Source organism: Eretmochelys imbricata, chromosome 11 (genome assembly GCF_965152235.1).
Source record: "Eretmochelys imbricata isolate rEreImb1 chromosome 11, rEreImb1.hap1, whole genome shotgun sequence".
In the NCBI taxonomy this organism is placed as follows: domain Eukaryota; kingdom Metazoa; phylum Chordata; order Testudines; family Cheloniidae; genus Eretmochelys; species Eretmochelys imbricata.
The window spans coordinates 37,093,601-37,116,817 of NC_135582.1; the positions used below are offsets into that span (position 1 = coordinate 37,093,601).

General features: G+C 41.2%; 1 protein-coding gene across 6 annotated transcripts in view; it reads right to left on the reverse strand.

The window, feature by feature from the left end:
• The window catches only part of LOC144272505 (sodium channel protein type 2 subunit alpha-like), a 130,587-nt gene that overhangs the window by 60,875 nt on the left and 46,495 nt on the right, over positions 1 to 23,217 (reverse strand). For all 6 annotated transcript variants that reach the window (XM_077830615.1, XM_077830613.1, XM_077830612.1 and 3 more), the window contains 3 exons: positions 17,563 to 17,736; positions 15,870 to 16,226; positions 12,907 to 13,359 (listed from right to left, as the gene is read on the reverse strand). In XM_077830615.1, coding sequence (XP_077686741.1) covers positions 12,907 to 13,359; positions 15,870 to 16,226; positions 17,563 to 17,736 — 984 coding nt within the window. The remainder of the gene's footprint in view (positions 1 to 12,906; positions 13,360 to 15,869; positions 16,227 to 17,562; positions 17,737 to 23,217) is intronic.

Below are 23,217 nucleotides of genomic sequence, written 5' to 3' on the forward strand. Positions count from 1 at the left end.
TGTCGAGCCCCTTTAGGAATCGGCTGACCATAGGATTAGCAAATTCCAAGCGGCCCTGCACGCCTGGGTGGAAAGCCGAGATGGCGGCTAAGTGCACTCGTATAGAAGATGACAAGAAACCCTCCTGCTTCAGATGGAGGAGGTAGTCCAGAATGTGTGGCACTGAAGCTAGTGTCGGGGGTGAATGGAGCTGAGCCAACCAGATTGAAAATCTCTTCCACTTGGCAAGGTACGTGGCTCTCGTAGAGGGTTTCCTACTGCCAAGGAGGACCTGTCTAACTTGGTCTGAGCAGGAAAGCTCCAATGGATTTAACCATGTAGCTTCCATGCAGTGAGGTGGAGCAACTGTACATTTGGGTGCTGGAGATATCTGTGATCCTGTGTAAGAAGGTCCAGGCAGAGCAGCAAGGTAATCGGGGCTCCCATGGACATCTCTAGGAGGGATGTGTACCAGTGCTGACGGGACCAGGCTGTTGCTATCAGTATGACCTGAGCTTGATCCCTACGGATCTTCAGCAACACCTTGTGAACAAGCGGTATCGGTGGAAAGGTGTATAGGCGAGAACCTCCCCAATGGAGGAGGAACGCATATGTGCTGGAACCCGGGCTATGATTTTGGAAGGAGCAAAATTGCTGGCATGTCCTGTTGCATCATGTTGTGAAGAGGTCTAGGAGAGGAAACCTCCATCTCTGGAACACTGAAATTGCGACATCCGGGTAAAGGAACCACCCGTGGCTGTGGAACGACCTGCTGAAGTGGTCTGCCAGCCTGTTCTGAATCCCAGGGAGGTACGATGCCTGCAGGTGAATTGAAAGTCCCACAGCATGAGGGCTTCTTGGCACAGGGGAGAGGAGCATGCACCCCCCTGTCTGTTGATATAGAACATTACTGTCATATTGTCCATCATGACGGATACGCATTGTCCGGTTAGGTAAGGACAGAATGTCTGACATGCCAGGCGCACCGCTCTCAGCTCCCTGACATTGATGTGGAGACGTAGATCTGCCTGCGACCAGAGCCCTTGAGTCCTGCTGTCTCCCAATGAGCTCCCAAGCCCAAGTCTGATGCGTCCATCATCAACAACAGAGACGGCAATGGGACAGCAAAGCGGACCCCTAAGCACACCTCCTGAGCGTCGATCCACCACCAGAGGGAGTCGAGGACTGGGTGAGGCAAGGTCACGAGCCTGTCCAAACTGTCCCGGGCTGCGCAATACACTGACATGAGCCACGACTGGAGTGGTCAAATCCTGAGCTTGGCATGTTGCACCATCTAGGTACGGGCAGCCATGTGACCAAGAAGTTTCAGGCAGTTTCTTGCTGTAATGGTGGGGAACTGCATGATGCCTTGGATTATGTTGTCGAGGGCCTGAAACCTCGGCTGTGGCAGGTATGCCCTGGCTTGGGTCGAGTCCAGTACTGCCCCTATGAACTCTATCCTCTGGATAGGAGACAGAGTCGATTTTACTTCATGTAGGAGGAGACCCAGGCTCTGATAAGTGTGACCTGAGTTTCCACTTGGGTCCTGTAGTGGCCTTTGATCAGCCAGTCGTCCAAGTAAGGTCCTGGCGCCTCTGCAAGAACGCGGCAACAACTGCCATGCACTTGGGGAATACTCAAGGTGCTGCTGACAGGCCGAACGGGTGGACAGTAAATTGGTAGTGGGTACCATTGACCACAAACCTGAGGTACTTCCTGTGGGGCTGAGTGATTGCGATGTGAAAGTACGCATCTTTCAAGTTGAGGGTGGCATACCAATCTGCTGGATCTAGTGAGAGGATGATGGAGGACAAGGAGACCATGCAGAACTTGAGTTTCTTTATGAACTTGTTGAGTTCTCGGAGGTCCAGGATAGGTCTGAGACCGCCTTTGGCTTTCATTATTAGGAAATATCAGGAATAGAAATCCTCGTCCCTGTGCTCCAGAGGAACCTCCTGCACTGTCCCTAGAAATACAAGGGGCTGCACCTCCTGGATGAGTAGAGCTCATGAGAAGGGTCTCTGAAGAGGGACAGGGAAGGGGGGTGGAAGGGCAGGAGGGCACAGAATTGGAGTATCCCCTCTCTACTGTGTAGAGCACACAGTGGTTCAAAGTAATACAGGACCACGCACAGTAGAAAGGGGACAGTCGGGAGGAAAAGGTAAGGTGAGGTAGATCCAGTCTGTGATCTGGTGCACTGTCCTCGACCGCACCTTCAAAAGGGCCAGAAGGCGGCTTGGGCTGGCCAGAGCCCTGGCCTGAGGTTGGATGTTCCCTCCTCCTGCCACTCCTGTTCCTCCTCTGAGAACCATCCTGTTGGTTCCACTGATGGAAACTTGGAGGAAGTGTCTCCGCTCTGTGGCAGGAGTGTGCAGGCCCAATAACTTGATGGTGGCTCGTGAGTCTTTCAGGCTGTGGAGCCTCTTGTCTCTCTTTTCAGAAAACAGAGTCTCACCCTCAAATGTGAGGACTACTGGACCTCGTAAGAGCCCCGAGAGTTGGAGCCAGGATCCCCTCCTCATGGCTACCCCAGTCGCTATGACCCTAGTCATGGCATCTGCAGCATCCAATGCGGCCTGGAGGGAAGCCTGGGTGACTAGCTTCCCCTCCTCAACCAAGGCCAAAACACTCGGTTTGGGAGTCCGAAGGGAGGAGCTCCGTAAATTTGGCCATCGCTGCACTTGTGTTATACGGGTACCTGCTGATGATGGCCTGTTGGTTCGAGATATGGAGCTGCAGACCCCCTGTGAAATAGACCTTTCTCCCAACCAGGTCTAGATGCTTAGCCTCCCTGTTTTTTGGGGAGGGCCCTTGTAAGCCCCATCTCTCACGCTGGTTAGCAGCATCCACAACAAGAGAATCAGGGGGTGAGTGAGAGTATAAATGCTCGAAACCTTTGGAGGGCACGAAATAACGCCTCTAATTGCGCTTGGCAGTGGGTGGCAAGGAAGCTGGGGTCTGCCACAGGGTCTCAGTGGTGTCCACAATAGTTTTAATGAGTGGAAGGGCAATACAGGAAAGTCCTGAGGGTGTGAGGATGTCCACCATGGGATCAGCCTCCTCAACTACCTCCTCGGCCTTAATGCTCAGACCCTGAGCAGCCCTATGCAGCAACCTCTGCAGCACCCTGTTCAAGCTCTAGGACTATGGCTTTATCTGCCAGTGCTTCATCAGGTGACAAAGAGGAAGCGTTTATAAGGAGCAGATGCTCCCTGCCATCCGCCCCTGAGGGTCCCTAGACTCTCAGGGCAGAGTTGATGCTCGTGGTGTGCGAAACGGTGCCAGAGCTGCAGATGCTGGACCAAGTGTTGGCGTGGCCATCGGTACTATGGGAGGAACAGTCGATGGAGCCAGTGCCCATCCGCTCGTAGGCTCTGATGAAGAAGGAGGGCCTGTCGCCGCTATCGGTGCTAATCGGTGCCTGCATCATAGTTGACATCGACAATGGTGCTGGCGTGGAAGATGGTGCGAGGACATTGCCGGGGTCAGTTCCATATACAGTGCCGGAGTCGACGACAGTGCCGGTGTCAGAGGCATTGGTGCGTGAGCACGTGCTGAGGCCAGATGCATAACCGATAGCAAGATAAAGGTGGCTGAGGCCACATAAGTCGTCATGGAGCAGTGACCTTGGGGTTCCTCCCTGTCCTTGGGAGAGAGCCCAGGGGGTTCAGAAGGGCCACGGAGGTGGGTTCTGCCACTGAAAAGGCCATGCCTGGGGCTCCCTCCTGTCTCTCCTGGACCTCGATCTGCGGCTCCTGCTTGTCCTGGAGTGATAAGATTCGGACTCTGACCCCGAGGTCTCTGAGACTGAAGACCACAGAGAAGCCGAGCCTCGGTGCCTTGAGCATCGAGAGCTCAGGGAGTGGGTAGGCGCCGAGGAACATGGAGAGGGGGAGCGCCTCGATGTCATAGCCGGCTGTGTAGGGACCGGTGACCAAGGGGGTCCCAACTCAACTGCCTCATCTGGGCAGGAGCTGAGACAGCCCCAGTAGGGGATCCAGAGCTGTGGCCCACCTGGGGTCTCACTTCTCTGGATTTAGCTGGAGGAGAGCAGCCGTCCGGCTTCTTTTTCTTCTGATGCACCGGCAAGTGAGAGTTGTACCAGTTATCAGCTGGGCCTCGTGAGGTGCCATGTCAGTGCCAAGCATCTTGGGATGAGTCCTTTCTTGGCACCAGGCTTGACGACAGTGCTGGGGCACTCTGCATCGAGTCGGAGTGGGAGCCTGGGTCGGAGTGGGAGTGCAGGGCTGCCTCCATGAGGATCACCTTAAGCCGCTGATCCCTTTCTTTAAGAGTTCTAGGGCAGAACTAGCAGCAGATCTTACAGCGATCTCCCCTAGGCACCGTAAACAGGAAGAGTGAGGATCGCTCTTTGGCATGCGCTTTGCACAGACCACACAGTTTTTAAACCCTGGGGAACACGGCATACCACGGCTCCGGGGAGGCGGGATGGGAGGAAAGCCCCAACAGCTCTATACTAAGAACTCTAATGCTAAGACGACACTAAGGTTAACTATAGAACATGCTTGCTAAGCAAGGGCTAAGGGAAGTTCCAGCCAACCATCACTTGCGGTAAGAAGGAACTGAAGGGGTGGCGGGTTGGTGGGGCTCTATATTGGGCACCATGAAGGCGCAACTCGACAGGGTGCCCAGGCCAACCCGACGGATGCTGCTAAGGGAAGAATCTTCTGGCCACCATGCACATGCACACACACCTGATTGGAATGGACATGAACAAGCACTAGAAGAATTGGGCCCTCAGACAGAAACATTCAATTGATAAATTTCTTGCACATCTTGATTAAAGCCAGAGCACTGTCTCAATAAGACAGGTTGTAAGACATTTTCCATGCTAACAGAATCAGGTATAAGACTTCCATAGACATAGACGACTCATTTACGAGTATTCACTAAAAACCTCTCTCAAAAGCTATGCAAACTACAGACAAAAATGTGTTAAGAGGTATATCTATTTACCAGTGTAACTTCAACAAACATACTCAGAACATTATCAAAAGAAAGATGGCAGGTAATTTGGAGTTAAAATTAAAAATCCAAATGTTTGTCCAGCCAAAGAATTACAAATCTATCATTTATCACTTCACAATTTGGGCTAGATTTATTGCTGGAAGCAGGAACAAAGTGGCATAATTCCTTTACTACCTTATGCCAATGGGTAGTCTGGAGCTGGCTAAAACGGCCCATTAAAAAGATTGGACCAAATAAGGAGGCACTCAGGAGATGAGTTACATAGGAAGCTTCGTTTGGTGGTGCTTCCATAAAGCTCCAAAACAGAATTTAAAGTGAATCTTTCGGAATTACCTTCCTGCACCTGCAGGTGTGAATCAAGACCATTATCGACAGGTATAGGATTAGGCTCCTGCTTTATATATTTTTCTTTATAGATTCTCTCTATACTCAACATAGGCCAAATGGATAAGTGCACAGTGTTCCACAAGATTACACAACCAAAGACTATGAGCACAATTCTCAATTGCACTTCAACTTCCACCAAGTGGCAGAAAGTGAAATTCCCCCACCATTATGGAGAGGATAAATGAGGGTGAGGGAGCACACAGCTGGGCACAATTAAGGTTTGTGTTGTATCCTTAACTATTTTTATATTTTCAGAGTTTTAGGGTTTTTGACCTACAATCTTATTTACTGACTCTTACACATTTGCTTGTAACCTTAACTCTGAATTTCCTTATTTTCAAAATTATTATTTATTACTTGTGTTACTGTAGTGCCTAGGAATCCTAATCATGGACCAGGATACCATTGTGCTAGGTGCTGTACAAATATCTTATTCCAATGTCCACACTATAATATATTACTTTAAATTAACATAGATCTATTTAAACATTAACTCTCATTTAAAATCTTGTGTTTGTGATGAAGTTTTGTCTCTCTGAATAAACCTACTGAGTTATGTTCACAGACACATTTAGTGATGACAAACAAAATGAATATGGACGTTTTCCTAGGGATTTAAGTTCTGATCTTGCAAACACTTTTACTAGGGCTGCTGATTAATCACAGATAACTCACGTGATTAACTCAAAAAAATTAATCGTGATTAATTGCACTTTTAACCACTCTGTTAAACAATAGAATACCAATTGAAATTTATTAAATATTTTTGGATTTTTTCTACATTTTCAAATATATTGATTTCAATTACAACATAAAAAATACCAAGTGTACAGTGCTCACTTTATATTATTTTTATTACAAATATTTGCACTGTAAAAACGATAACCAAAGAAATAGTATTTTCAATTCACCTCATACAAGTACCCTAGTGCAATCTATATCATGAAAGTGCAACTTACAAATCTAAGTATTTTTTTGTTACATAACTGCACTCAAAAACAAAACAATGTACAACTTTAGAGCCTACAAGTCCTACTTCTTGTTCAGCCAATCGCTAAGACAAACAAGTTTATTTAAATTTCCGTGGCATAATGCTGCCAGCTTCTTATTTACAATGTCACCTGAAAGCGAGACCAGGTGTTATGGCACTTTTATAGTGGGCATTGCTAGGTATTTATGTGCCAGATATGCTAAACATTCGTATGCCCCTTCATGTTTCAGTCACCATTCCAGAGGACATGCTTCCATGCTGATGACGCTCGTTAAAAAAAATGAATTAATTAAAATTGAGACTGAACCCCTTGGGGGAGAACTGTATGTCTCCTGCTGTTTTACCTGCACTCTGCCATATATTTCATGTTATAGCAACCTTGGATGATGACCCAGCACATGTTGTTCATTTTAAGAAGGTACCAATGTGAGATTTCTAAAGATTTAGAAAATATTTCTGAAGATTTAGCTACAGTACTCGACCCAAGGTTTAGGAATCTGAACTGCCTTCCAAAAATCTGAGAGGGACGAGGTGTGGAGCATGCTGTCAGAAGTCCTAAAAGAGCAACACTCCGATGCGGAAACTACTGAATCCGAACCACCAAAAAAAAAAATCAACTTTCTGCTGGTGGCATCTGACTCAGATGATGAAAATGAATATGCATCAGTCCACACTGCTTTGGATTGTTATTGAGCAGAACCCGTCATCAGCATGGACGCATGTCCTCTGGAAGGGTGGTTGAAGCATGAAGGGACATATGAATCTTTAGCGCATCTGGCATGTAAATATCTTGCGATGCTGGCTACAATAGTGCCATGCAAACAACTGTTGTCACTTTCTGGTGACATTGTAAACAAGAAGCGGGCAGCATTATCTCCTGCAAATGTAAACCAACTTGTTTGTCTGAGTGACTGGCTGAACAAGAAGTAGGACTGAGTTGACTCGTAGGCTCTAAAGATTTACATTGTTTTATTTTTGAGTGCAGTTTTTTTGTACATAATTCTATATTTGTCAATTTAACTTTCAAGATAAAGAGATTGCACTAAATTGTTTGTATTAAGTGAATTGAAAAATATTATTTCTTTTGTTTTTTACAGTGCAAATATTTGTAATAAAAATAATAAAATAAAGTGAGCACTGTATATATTCTGAGTGGTAACTGAAATAAAAATATTTGAAAATGTAGAAGACATCCAAAAATAATTAAATAAATGGCATTATGTTATTCTTTAACAGCGTGATTAATCACATGATTAACTTTTTTAATTGCTTGAGTGCCCTAACTTTTATACTTGGCCAACTTGGTGCACTGCACATTACCACAGAGGTCAATGGGACCATCCACGAGCATAAAGTTAAACAGGTAAGTGAACATTTGCAAGACTGGGGCTTTATTCCTAAAGTTTTGAAAGTTTTATTTTTTCCTAGAGGAGAAAACTATATTTTAAATCTTAAAAGTTAAACACAACTAAAAAAAATTCAACATATCCTACCAAAATATAAACACTTTTTAGCAATCAAATAATCAAGGTAATTAAAAATATTTACTTAAATATGCATTACAGGAATGAATGTGATCAGAATATTTGTAATTACAAGAGATCTAAAAGTCTGTTTTAATACAACAATAAAGTTATAAGCAAGTTTCAAATAAAATACTTTTGTATTTTTTTAAAAATGATAATCTCTTAAAATGTAGTGTTCTTGTCACTTTATAATCCAAATTTTAAAAAAAAATCTATAGAGCATGCACTTTTTATATCACTGAAGTATGATACATAAAGTACCAACATGATGTAAGGAGAGAGAGAGAGAATTATAATAAATGTTGGGGTTGCCCCCAACCATGCTATGATTCGAGTCACATGACTCAGCTTACAGAGCAGCTGTGCATGTTTCTACTGTATTGCAATGGATGGGGAAGGAATATATTACAGCTGAGTAGCATGCAGTCAATATTTATTTTAAAAGTGATTATATATGTATGATTTGTTGAGGTAACCTGTGTAAGAGTGCTGACCCGTAGCTCTGCCTGGTTAAAAAGCACCAGAGCTGCATTCTTGACTGATCCAGGTTGAATTTACTCCTGTGAGAAGTAAGAATGGTAGGAAATGAAGTTCAAAATACAATACCTCTGATTTTTTTTGTGCTGGAAACAGTTCAAATATGGCTTCCAAAATATTAAAAAAATACGTTATCTAACATAAAACTTACACATCGGTTGATTAGTGACTTCTGCAGACGTATATACAAAGACACATTTAAAGAAATAATATAAGCAGACTGATGCTGATAAATGTACATTAGACTTGGAATTGACAGTTTTAAAAATTATGACACACCTACATCCACATTATGTCTTCAAATAGTTTTACAACATCATCAAATGTTAACATCTAGATCTTTAAAAAATCAGAAAATAATTTTATTCTTCCATTTCTCTGAATTAGTTATATTCTATCCACTAAAAATGTATTTAGTATACAGTTTCTGAAAATGATCACAGGACAATCAGTCAACGGGCCAAATTCAAATTCTCAGGTATGAATTTTGCCTATTATAATATTCAATATGCAGTTGCATTTATTTTAGCATTTTTGAATTATGTAATTGATAGAAAAACATTTAAATATAAAATTTAATTCTATATTATAACAGATATACAACATTGTTAAAGTGAAAGTCTATACCTAGAGATAAATCTGTGATCTCTAGTATGTTAAGTCTCCTTCGCATCAATCTTCTGGTGTGAATCAAATTAAAAACCAGGCAAACTGCCCCCACCCCAGGTTTTCTCTATCATAGAGGAAACTTCAGATGGCATGGGGCTACCAAAACTCTTCCTATGCAACCTGCTCCCAGTCAGCTGAGTATGCAGTGTGACAGGGAAAAAGGAGTGTGGGCTGGGCATCTCTACTAGTGATCCCTGGCTGCAGCCAGCCCAGTTAGGACTGTGTGCCAAAAGACCAGACTCCGGATGTGAGATATCATCTCTGTAAACTCTCTAACAAATAGACAACCAACTTCCCTGTTGATTGCAAACATACTGCATATAGAAGATATAATTCTGCTAATTGATGTGTCTCATTGGCCACTCTGATTATCTGAGCCACTTTTCCCCATTTGACTAAATTAAAAGAAAAGCAGATAACAGCACTTAAGAGTAACTTACACATATGTTTAAACTTGAACATCAATGTAAGCAGCTCTGGAATTTGTAACAAAAAATATAAAAGGTGGGTAACAATGAACTCTTCAATAGCTTTGGATAACAATTTTCACAGTGCACTCATCAAATTTAATAAAGTGACATCAGAACAATATAGTGATATCTGGAAACATCCAAACACTCCTTCAAAGAAAAACCTGACCAATATCTACCAAAATCCAATGTCCATTATTCAGGTTAATAATAAACAATATAGTTTAGTTTATATAGCACCTATTGACCAAAACATTCTAGACACCTTACAAAAATACAGTGTGGTTAACACATTAAAATGTGTTATAAATATTTTAAAAATAAAAAGGTCTTTCATAACTTTTAAAGGGGTAATGACTTGACACTTTTCATGCAGGGGTAATGTATCCTAGAGGGTAGAGATGGAAGGGGCAAAATTACAGGCCCTTCTAATTCTATATAACCATAAATTAAAAATACACATTTTCCTTTAATTTGAGAGGTGAAGATGATACATAGGTTATCAGATGCCCTATAAAATACATAGAACAAGCCCAGTTTTAGTAACTGGATTGTTTCTACAGCAAATGAATACAATAATATTTCATCACTATATATTAAACAACAAGAAAATAGAAACATGTATAAAACTATCATTATTTAGTCTTTCAAATTAAAGTCTAATTCTGACTACACCTTGATACAGAAAATTTATTTCAATAACTTGTTTTAAAAGAGCACACAATAAACTATTTTCATATTAAAAATTCAGTAGATTATATAAAAAGATCTGTGATCCACAAATGCTTGAAGTCAAAGAAGTTACAGTACCAGGGATGAATTTGGACCATTGTGTTTATCAGGTCAGAGCTGCTATAAATGACAGGCAAAAAATTAGTTTAATACTTTAAATTTGCTATTTGATTATTCTTATGTAAAATTTTATTGGAGATGTTCCAATTATAATACTTATTGTTTTCTTTCAGATATTTTTTCAGTTTTAACACTAAGTATGGGAAAACTGATCAAATACTAAAAAAAGCAGCTTATCGTTCATTGTATACCATTAATGCTGCCACTGACTGACTGACATCAAAGGGCTTCAAATCAGAGCCGAATAGCAGAAGTTCTAATAATTTTCAAACGTTTTAAATATGTTAAACTATTTTTTTAAAGTGATACCCCTGTTGACTTCATTGGAAATTGGCAGGCAACAATACACAAGATTGAGTCCTATTCTAGGGCTGAAAAAAGGACTTTGTATTTGCTAATCCATTCCTTACGTACTGTGGGGAAAAGATGGAAGTACTTTACTGCTCCTCATAACCAATATGACTTGACAAACATCACCTTACGGAGCACTGAGAGGCCAATATGGCTGCATCAGGAACTCTTTAATCCTCTGCAAATCAAAAAGGAATCCTACAAAAAGTGGAAACAGACAAATTCCTAAGGAGAAGTACAAAAGAATATCACAAGCATGTGAGGACAAAAACTAGATAGGCTGAAGCACAAAATGACAAGGGATATAAAATACACTAGGAGCAAGAGAAAGATGAAGGAAAATGAAGATCCACTACTTAGCTGGGAAGGAGAGCTAATAATACAGCATCAAGAAGGCTGAGGTGTCTAATGCCTATTTTGCTTCAATCTTCACTAAAAAGGTTAATTGTGACCAGCTGACTAAAAAGGTTAATTGTGACCAGCTGCTTAACACAATTAATATTAACAACAAAAAGGAAGGAATACAAGCCAGAGTAGGGAAACAACAGGTTAAAGAATACTTCAATAGATTAAATGTACTCAAATCAGCAGAGTACTTAAGGATCTAGAAATCTAGAAAACTCAGAACCATTAGCAATTATTTTCAAGAATACACGGAGGATAGGTGAGGTCCCAGAGACTGGGGAAGGACAAATATAGTAGTTATCTTTAAAAAGGGGAACAAAGACGACTCAGGAAATTATAGACCAGTCCGCCTTACTAGTTAGTTAAATTATTAAACAATCTGCAAGCATCTAAAGGATAATAAGGTGATAAGGAATAGTCAACATGTATTTGGCAAGAAGTAGTCATGCCAAATCAATCTAATTTCCCTCTTTGGCCTAGTCGACAGGTGGAAGCAGTTGCTATGATATATCCTTATTTTAGTAAGGCTTTTGATACAGTCCCACATGATATTCCCTTAAACAAACTTGGGAAATATGGTCTAGATGAAATTTCTATAAGGTGGGTTCAAAACTAGTTGAAAGACCACACTCAGAGTGTTTATCAGTGGCTCACTGTTGAATTAGTAGAATCCTGCAGGGATCAGTCCTGGGTCCAGTATTATTCAATATTTTATTAAATGACTTGGAAAGTAGAGAGGAAAATCTGCAGATGACAGCAAAGCTGGGAGGGGTAGCAAGCATTCTGTAGGTCAGGATTAGAATTCAAAATGACCTTGATAAATTGAAGAACTGGTTTGAAGGCAACAAAATGAAACTCAATAAAGGTAATTTCAAAGTACAATATTTAGGAAGGAAAAAAATCAAATGCACAAACAGAAAATGGGGAATAACTGGCTAGATGGCAGTACTGCTAAAAAGGATCTGGGGGTTGTAATGGATCACAAATTGAATGAAAGCCAGCCATGTGCCACAATGTGAAAAAGGCAAAATGTAATTCTGGGGCATGTCGTATGCAAGACATAGAGTGAACGGTTTTGCTCTACTCGGTATTGAGCTTAAGTGTTGTACCCAGTTTTGGGAGCCACACTTTAGGAAAGATGTGGACAAGAGGAAAAGAGTCCAGAACAGAACAACAAAAATGATACATGATTTGGTTTATGAGGAAAGGTTTTTTTAAAAAACTGGGCATATTTAGTCTTGAGAAAAGAAAACTGAGGAGGGACCTGATAACAGCCTTCAAGTATGTTAAGGGCTTTTATAAAGAGTGATCCATGTCCACTAAAGGTAGGGCAAGAATTAACCATCTTAATCTGTAGCTAGAGAAATTTAGGTTAGATATTAGGAAAACTTTGAGACTATAAGAATAGTTAAGACCTGGAAGAGGTTACCAAGGGAGCTTGCAGAACCCCCATCACTGGAGATTTTTAAGAATGGGTTAGACAAACATCTGTCAAGGATGATCTAGGTATACCTGGTCCTGCTTCAGTGCAGGAGGAAGGATTACGATCCATCAGCCTGACATTTCTATGATTAGAAACTGACTTGTCATATATATTCCTGAGAATTCCATTTAAAAACCTTGAGCTTGTGGCATCCAAACAACAACGTAAGCCATAATATGAAAGAATATAATTGATGCCAAAATTGAGGGCAACCAGAACCATAACACACACATATACTTATACAGCATAAATATTTTCAAGTCCTACCTCTTTGCTTTCCTCATGCTCTGACTCACTGCTAAACTCTTCTGTATTTAAATGTTCAAAATCCGATTCCCCAATAGCAATTGGTACGGTCACAGTAAGGTTTGGGTTGTGTATGAATGATGCATAATCACGGTTGCCTACAACACCTGTGGCTCCATTCTCATCTTTGCGATTATCCAGATTTCTATTCATTTCAGCTACAGTATGGTTGGTAGTGTAGTTGTCTTCCTTGTTGTTTAGCTGACTGATTGATTTTATTTCAACTATATCTTTTTGTCCTCTCACAAAGATTTTTTGGGCACATTCACGTGCTTTTCTTTTCACATAATCTATTCCCCTCTGAATCCTTGCCACAGCGATCTGCAGATTGTTTGTTTCATTATCGTCATCTGTAGCAGCAAGGTTGTCTGAACTAAATGAGCTCAGCAGCAAGGCCAAAAACAGGTTCAGTACCTAAAAACAAAGAGACACTGCTAGATCTTTCTCCTCTCTTTTTCTTATTAACAAAAATAAATTTTATACATAATGCTTTCATATTACTGTACTTCTGATAAAATTTTAGTGTGTGCAGGGATTTTCCAATAACAGAACAGTTGTGTGGCTAAATCTCTGCAAACCACTTTGAAATTATACTTTATTATTTAAATACCTAAGACTTATAGAGCACTTTATATCTTCAAAGAGTTGTACTAACATTAACTAATTAATCCTCACAACACTCCTGAAAAGGTAAGTAAAGGAGTATAATCTTCATTTTGCAAATGGAAACTTAGATACAGACTGGTTAAGCAACTTTCTCAAAGTCATACAGTATATCTGTGGTAGAGATGGATTTCGAACTCAGGATTTCTTGAGCATATAAATGGTCCTGTTTACATAAATAAAAAAACATGCTCCTTTTCAACTTCTGGTTTTCAATACTAATGTAAATACTTTTTATTTTTTGTTTCCATGCACTAATTGTATTGGTATTTTCTTAATCCTATGATGCCATCTTCCTTATGCCACGAAACGCATTAAACTTCATGTATTTAAAAAAACACCATCAGAAAATGAAATTGTGGTAAATAATATAAATGGTGTACAAAAAGGGAATGAAATCTGTAATTGCAAGTATTAGTGCTGGTTACCTTCAGTTTTTTTTATGAAGCACAAATGTATAAGACTATAAAATCTGCAGTAGAACTATAGGAGAATGATTTTATATAAATATTAACTATACTCTGGCTTTTCCTGGTTTTTTTAATGTAGGAAAAGAGTTTGGTTTTGATTAAATAATTTTGTGCATTTTTGGCCCAAGAAGGCGGAAACCAAAAAAAGCACACTACGCAAGTCTATAGATTCATGTCCAAAGACCCAGGAAGGTTTATCCTACCCTAACACCTCCAAGCCATATGTACATTCAAAATCCACTGAAACCAATGGAATGACTTCAGCAGGCTTTGGATCAGGCTTGTAAAGCCACACTCCTCTTTCCTGCTAAAAATATATATTTTCAAAACTAAAAACATCTTCTCTTTGATTTTAATGACAGAGAATTTTTTATCTTCTTTGGGGTTTAACAAAGTAATGTGCTAGCTGAACAAGGAAAAAAACTCTTCAATTTCTTTGTTGGAAGAATTTTTATAGTTCAGAATTCCATTTTTTGCAAGAAAAACAAAGTATATGCAATTGCATGATTACATGCAGGCACATGTGTCTATGCACGTATTATGTATACTTAATATTTTTTTAAAATCTCACTTTTGGGAGATTTTTTTCATGTCAGCCATCACAATGATAACTCAGAATTGTCTGCATATATTTTAAACTGAGTTCTATATTTTGGTGTGACAGGATGTATTAGGCCCAGAGGCCCCCTGCTGGAGGCCTCGTAGTTCTACCACTCCCTGTTCCAGAAAGGAGCCGTGAAGAAGTCCTCCAGGCTGCTCCCTGTAGCCAATGAGGGAGGTTGCCAATGAGGAGCAGTCAATGATGGCCCAGTAAGCTCATATAAAAGGAGCTGCAGGCCAGAGTAGTCAGTTGCTGCCTGAAGCTAGAAGAGAGAGGAGTGTGTTTCTGGGGGGGCTGAAAAAGCAGCAGGACCATGGACACCTCAGTGCTGGCAGGGACTGGAAAAGCAAGAGAGCGCTCCTGGCTGGCTGCTGGGACTGAGCCCAAGATAGTGTGCAGGCAAGAAAATATTTTGGGTGTTACACCTGACAGCAAGAGCTTAAGGGCTTTTGTGGTTTTGGAATCACATATTTTTATTTTTTAAAAATATGTTCACACTTCTGTATGACCAGCATAACCTGAACAAGATTTCTCCTAGGATTGATGTTTTGATGGGAAGAGGGAAGGGAAGGCCAAAATCTGTATGTTGATGGAACAGATCAAAGCCAGTCGCTCCTCTATCACAATGGAATTTTCTACAAGAAGGGTAAAGCTCATTTATGCAGGGAACAGAGCTTTCCTGAGGACTGGCCCAAGATTGTAGATGTCATGATGAAGAAAAAACAGAACACAAAATAACCCTAGGAACAGGAACTAAGGACCATCACAAACCCTCCACCTTCTACTTTAAGCACAAGGCACATTTTTTGACCTTGCCTTCTATAACAAATACATAACAATATTTGCATGCATATATATATATATATATATATACAAACGTGCGCACACATACAAACATATATATAATGTTACACTATATTAAAAAAATGTTAAAAAAACAGAACAAAACAAAACCCCCCCCCCACATTTCACTGCACACATTTCTCCATTGGGAACAGGATGAGACAACACACACGTAACATATGTTGGTCACACTACTGAATGCACTACTGGAAGGAGCTCAGATACTATGATGATTAGCGCAGTATAAGAATCAATATGGAAAAGAATAGCTATCAACAAAAAATATACAGAACGGATCCAGTAACCATAATGGGTGTTCCATCCCCTGAAATGTTTTGGTTACATACCACTAGATTTCCAATCACCATGACCATCATGAAAACGATAAGGCACATGGCTTGGCCGGCAACCTCCATACAGTCCCACATAGTCTCTATCCATTCTCCACACAGCACTCGGAATACAATCAAGAAAGAGTGGAAGAAGTCATGCATGTGCCAGCGTGGAAGTACACACTTATCGGAGATCTTGCAGACATATTCCTTGTAGCTTTTACCAAACAGCTGCATACCAACCACAGCAAAAATGAAGACAATGATGGCCAGCACCAAGGTCAAATTTCCCAAAGCCCCCACTGAGTTACCAATAATCTTTATCAGTTTATTTAGTGTGGGCCAAGATTTTGCCAACTTGAAAATTCGCAACTGGAAAACAATAAAGAAGCATCATTAGTACTAATTACAACAGAGCTGTAGAAACTTACTTCAGACCATATACTATGAGTAGTCCCTTAATGTAAAAAATATTAATGTTTTATCTTTGTGGTTTCTATTAATTTACTATTAAATTACCGCACCCCCTAGGGATGATCCTCCAAATTCCATAACTCACTCACAATCAGGTCTTATGAAAGTCCACAAAGTTCTACAGATTTACAACTGACCCTTCATCACCCTGTCTGTGGCAGAAACTGAAGTCATACATCCTTCCACTGTCCAGCTTGACACAGCAAGTGGAATACCCCACTAATATAACCTATAGGGCTAGTGAATATTGAGCATGACAGGATATTAGCATCATACAGGGAAAAGGGTGGAGAGGAAACAGAATGCATAACACTAACAGACTAAGGCAGAGACCTTTTAAGGTAAATTTCCCCAAAACACTTAAGATAAAAAAATGTTGATTAGAAGAATATTCTTCAAACAATGTAGAAAAGATCTTCATGGGGATAAGTCTGGAATGAAAAGCTAAATACGAAAAACAGACAGTATTTGTAGATCTGAGGAAAAAACATAAATGAGACACCCTTGTAACATCTAATCCCTCATCCAGCAAAATTTAATAAAAATATTTGATTAAATCAATTTTTATTCTCAACTACAAAAAATCATGTTAAGTCAGATAGAAAGAAGAGCCTAAGACAGTAATGCCTCAGCTACTCAATTGCTATTCTAAAAATGAAATATTTCTCCCTTAAAATACACAGCTAAACTTCACTACTGATGAAAGTCAGTTTCTTAAATATTTAATATAAACGTTTTGTAATTTTAGTCATTGGACATAAATCAAATATTTGAAAAGAAGAGTTCTATTCCTTTGTCATAACAGTATAACATGAAGATAAATAAGGTTTGTAAGTAATTTCTCCCTCTAACTTGTCTTATTTACATCTTTGCCCAACACACACTAAATATATACATTTTCTATCAGTGAGCTACAATGGTGACAATAGTGAATTGCACAGTAACGAAGTTATTATACATTCATGTTAATGCAAATTACTCTGTAATTACCATTGCCTCCATTTGAATTATTGTTTAACTGTTTTTGAACCATAAAATTACATATATTAATTACTTTGCAATAATAAGGTAAATAACTTTTGGTAGACCTGTACCTAGAGAAGTGCATCTTTTGACTCTTAAGAGAAATTACATGTGCAGTGAAAATGCTGATAAATTTATGTAAGCATAAAAAATTTGAATTATAAACATGATGTATTAATTCTAACTGTACATTGTTTACAAATATATTTACCAATCTAAATGATCGGAGAACTGATAGTCCATCCACATTTGAAAGAAAAAGCTCCACCAAACTAAGGGTAACAATAAACCCATCAAAAATATTCCAGCCTACTTGGAAATAATAATAAGGATCCATGGCAATTAACTTGAGAACCATTTCTCCTGTGAAGATCCCGGTAAAAACCTAAACGAAAATGTAATTTGTTAGTGTTACATAGCTGTAAAACAAGTAAAATTAGAAACAAAAACAAAGATTGAGCAATAAGTGATATCTTTATTACAGCAAGGTGTCAGTAATAAAAAAAACTTGCAGAAAATGCAAGAATATCCTGGATCAAACTAATCCCTAGTATAACTCCATTAACGTTGGTGGAGTTACACAAGGGCTGAAGTTAGCCTGTTACCAAAAACAGAGCACGGATAGAATATTCATTGTTTCCATTACAAAGGTACACAGGAATTTTAGTAAACCCCTAATTAGTTAAAGTCTTGTCCTCACTCTTTATAAAGAAAATCTATGTAAACCTATTCAGGAAAGTTTCAATCAATTTTGAAAAGAAAAAACTATTTTTGTTTTTAATAACTGAAGTTGACTAGTACAAACTACGAAGGTTAAAGACCTTCATACAAATATTATTTTGCTTATATTCTGGCCCCAGTGAATTAATAAAAGTCAGGCATTACATTGATATCTCCCTCTTTTCTAATATTTTTTGATAGTGATTAAAGTATAATTTTAAAATACTGATTGCTAAAGTAAGGATTTGAGATGAGCTATTGAGACATAAAAATTTTAAATAGATAATAACTTTTGTTACAGTCCGCAGGAACAACTTAAACCTTTTTCAGAGTTTTTGAGTTCACTGCTGATTGAGGGGGTCTGATATTGGATAGTAAAGGAGCAGAAATTGAAAGAGCCTGACATGAATTGGCAATTATAATGCTAGGAGAAGAGAAGCAACAGCTGAAGTTAAATGGGCAGGCTCAAAGGCAGTAGAGCCAACCTTTTACCTTTCTCCTTCTTTTCCATGCAGGCTGGAAAACTATAGGAACTGGATGTAAGAGGGAGCCGGGATTCAAATATTTAGCCTAAGTAGGTACGTTTGAAAAATTATTCAGTCAAAGCAGAAGATGAGAATTCTGACCAAAATTTGATTGAATATCTATTTGAGGCAAAATTTTGACAAAGATCTGTTTCACCCCAACGATTCTTAATTACTGATTGTGGACTACATTGCACAGTGCCAGATGTAGGAATGTTCTGCTAAGCCACATCTAACATAATTTGTAGAGAATAGATATTTACCATACAGTAAATGAAGGGTACTTACTTGTAACTGGAGTTATTTGAGATGGCCCTGCATATTCCTGCTAATGGGTACTGCATCTATTTTAGCAGTGTCAGCTAAAGTGTTCTTGCACCTCCACTCCTCTCCTCAGCATCATGATGTAGTGAGGGCGAGGCTACATAAGGGATAGAGTGCCCTCCCCAACTCAGTTCCTTCCACCGCAAAGCCAGGAGCAGGGGTCAGCACCACCATGTTGCGCAATGGACACTTGACAAAATTACTGTACTTGGTGACGGACACTGTGGTGGTGGGGGGCAGTCATGTCATTCACTTTTTTGAGAAATTACCACGGACCTCAAAATTTTTACCACAGACACATTGTTGACACCTGGCCAGGAGCAAACCAGCAAGGACTTGGACAGAGAAGGGAAAGAGGGTGGGAAGAGAGGGTTACTCACCTTGTGCAGTAACTGAGGTTCTTTGAGATGTGTCCCCCCATGGGTGCTTCACTGTAGGTGCAGTAGCGCCTTTGCGTCTGGAGTCAGAAATCTTCAATAGCGGTGCCTGTTGGACCGCACATGCGCACCTTTCCTCCCCCACACTGTGCGCGGGTAGCATAAATAGCACTGTGCAGTCCAACCATTGGACATACAGCCCAAACTGCCATACAGTCCAAACATTATGCTCCAAAGCACAGGGGAGGAGGGCAGGCAGTGGAGCACCCATGGGGACACACATCTCGAAGAACCTCAGTTACTGTACAAGGTGAGTAACTCACTCTTCTTCTACATGGGTGCTCCACTGTAGGTGACTATAAAGTAGTGCCCCTAGCTGGAAGGCTGCGGCTTCGGAGTGGCTGGTATCATTGAGGATAGGACTATATGTCCAAGAATGGTGTCCGTCAAGGAATCCTGCAAGATAGCATAATGTTGGACAAATGTATCAGAGGATGTCCATGTGGCAGCCCTGCATGTATCTATTATGGAAACATTATTGAGGAACGCAAGGGAGGTTGAGAGCACTCATGTGGAGTGTCCCCAGATAGAAGCAAGTAGTTGCTTACTGTGAAGTTCATAAAACAGATGTATGCACTGTGAAATCCATTTAGAGAGGTGTTGTTTAGATAGAGCAGAGCCTTTAAAGAGTTTGGGAATGGATATGAACAAGCATGGCGAGTTCCTTAATGGTTTGATTCTATCCAAGTAGAACAACAACGCATGTCTCACATCTTAGGTGTGGAGAGCTGCTTCTTGGTAATTGTTGTGTGGTTTGGGAAAGAAGGAGGGAAGGTGTATAAGCTCGTTTAGATGGAAGGACGTTATAACCCTAGGCAGGAATTTTGGGTGCGGACGGAGGGTCACTTTGTCCCTATAAAACATTATATATGGTGGATATGCCATAAGGGCTGATATTTCTCCCATGTGTCATGCCGATGTAATGGTGACAAGGAAGGCCGTTTTCATTGCTAGATGAAGGAGTGAGCAGGTTGCCACTGGCTCAAATGGAGGTCTAGTCAGAGAGCAGAGGACTAGGCTGGGGTCCCAGGATGGGGTGGGGGGGACATATGTCAGGGTACAGGTTTCGAACACCCTTAAGAAAACGTTTGACAAGGGTGTGTGCAAATACTGAATATCCCTCAGGAATTCGGTAACTGCAGCCAGGTGCACTCTAAGAGAACTAAAAGCCAATCCATGCTGTTTGAATGAAGGCTGCATTGACCTGTCTGTCAGTACACCAAAGTTGGAACCAGTTCCACTTGTGGAAATAGGTACGTCTGGTAAAATCACGCCCGCTATTTATCAAGGTATGTTTTACGGAATCTGTACATGTTCTTCCCAGATCCTGGAGTCACGAAGGAGCCAAGCTTTCAGGCGAAGCATCTTCAGGTTGGGATGGTGAATGCGTCCCCTGTCCTGAGAGAGGAGCCACGATGCTGGGGGAAGGTTTATAGGCTGAGAGAGTGTCATGCGAAGCAGGTACGTGTACCAGACTTGTAGTGGCCATGTCAGTGCTATTAGTATAACCAGAGCTTGATCTTCCTATATCTTGCATAAGACTCTGAACAGGGGGGAAAGGGAGGGAAGAGGTAGAGAAGTGGTGCATTCCAGTTCATGAGGAATGCATCCCAAAGTGAATCGTGTCTCAGGCCTGCTCCGGAACAAAATTAAGGACAGTGGGTGTTCTTGTGAGTGGTGAAAAGGTCTATGTGGGGTGACCCCATTGTGGAAGATGGGTCAGAGTGCTCTCATGTCACGCTGCCATTCATGCTCGTGCAAGAAGGTTCTGCTTAGCGTATCCTCTATCATGTTCTGATATCCAGGGAGATACTCAGCAGAGATGGAGATGTATCCACAACACCACCAATTCCATAGTTTGATTGCTTCTGAGCGTAGGGAATGGGACCCGGCACCTCCTTGCCTGTTGATGTAATACAAGCAAGCAAGGTTGTCAGGAATTACTCAAAACAGTCCAGTTTCTGAGGAGTGGTAGGAAATGTTGGCAGGCATTGAAGACCACCCTCAGTTCCAGGAGGTTGATGTGTAAGGTGGGCTTGGTGGGCATCCATCTGCCTTGTGTAGCGTGCTTGCATAGATGCACTCCAAAGCCGAGGAGGGAGGCATTAGTAGTAAGTATCATGGTAGGTGAAAGCTGAAGAAAAGGGACCCGGCTCGGACATTGTTGGGGCACGTCCACCACATTAGTGAGCTCTTGACCTGGGTTGGCATGGACAGGAGTTTTTCCATGCTGTGCCTATGAGGAAGATATACTGTATGGAGCCAGCCCGGAAGACACTCCATGTGCAGCCTCGCATGTTTTGACCACAAATGTAGCTGCAGCCATATATCCCAGAAGTTGGAGGTATTTACGTGCTGGGATTTGGGGGCATGCTTGGACGGTTGAGACTAGTTGCATTATTGCTGTAAACCTGTGAGGTGGTAAAAACACTCTTGCCCACTTGGCATCGAATACAGCACCAATGAATTCCAATATTTGCACTGTGGTTACTGTGGACTTTTCAAAATTGATAAGGAAGACCAGTTTTGTAAAGAGGGTCATTGTAGTGTGGACTGCTCAGAGCAGCTCGGTCTCGGATATCACTTTGAGATGGCAATCGTCTAGATATGGGAAAATGGTGATGCCTTGTTTGCAGAGGAAATACTTTGGAAAAAACTCGTGCATGGTCTGAAGGGTAGTACTTTGTACTGTTAGTGATCGTGGCCAACGATGAATCGTAGGAAACATCTGCGAGAAGGGTGTACTGCAATATAGTACGCATTCTCTAGGTCGAGGGCCGAGAGTCAATCCCTCTGTTCGAGTGCTGGGATGATGACGGATAGGGTGACCATCTTAAAACATTATAGTTTGACAAAGCTTGTTGAGATTGTGAAGGTCTAGGATGGGGCGCTAACCGCCAGACTTCTTTTATACCAGGAAATAGTGAGAGTAGAAACCGAGTCCTCTGTGTTGTGGAGGGATTGGTTCTATGGCTTACAGTTGAAGATGTCGTCTCACCTCCCCTTCCAGGATGGGCTCGTGAGAGGGGTCCCCAAAGAGAGACGGGGTAGAGGGTTGGTGGGATGGTATAGCTAGGAAGGGGATGGATTAATTTTCCTTTACTATTTCCAGGACCCATCTGTCCAAGGTAATGAGCATCCAAGACGGTAAAATTGGAGCTAGGAGGATGCCAAATTGTCGGTGTGTAGATGGCATTACAGATGGTAGAGGAAACTGGAGCAGGCAGGAGGCTCTCTGGACCTGGACCACACCTTCAAATTTTCTGCTTATTAGAGGGGGGTTCAGACAGTGTCCCTCATGCAGGAGAATGTCTGCACTTGTTGGGAGGTCGGTGATGACAGCGCTGGTTGTCAAACTGCCGCTGTCGGTAGTATGGCTGAGAGTGAGATCACGGAGGGAGCTGATATTTCCCCGATCTTTGTTTTGGTTGTGGCGTGTATACACCGAGGGATTTTAGAGTGGCTCTGTGAGTGTAAGGAATTATCTGTGCGCTCAGAATAGAATTTTTGTCCCTCAAATGGGAGATCCTCGACCATATTTTGCATCCCCTTAGGGAATCCTGAAAGGTGCAACCATGATGCACAGCACATTACTAATACAGTAGCAATGGATCGGGCAGCTGAGTCCACGGAGGCCTGCGGGGCCCTGAGGGCTATTAAATGACCGTCTAAAATGAGGGGCAGGAATTGTTCCCTTTGTTTCCTCTGCCAGATTCTGGCAAAGTTCTTCCAGTTTAGAATAATTTTATAATCATATTTGGCCATAAGTTGTAGTTAGAAATTTGAAATTGGAGGGTAGCAGATGAATAGGATTTTCTGCCCAGAACTAAAAGTCTCTGGTCTTGGTCAGGATGACTAGAT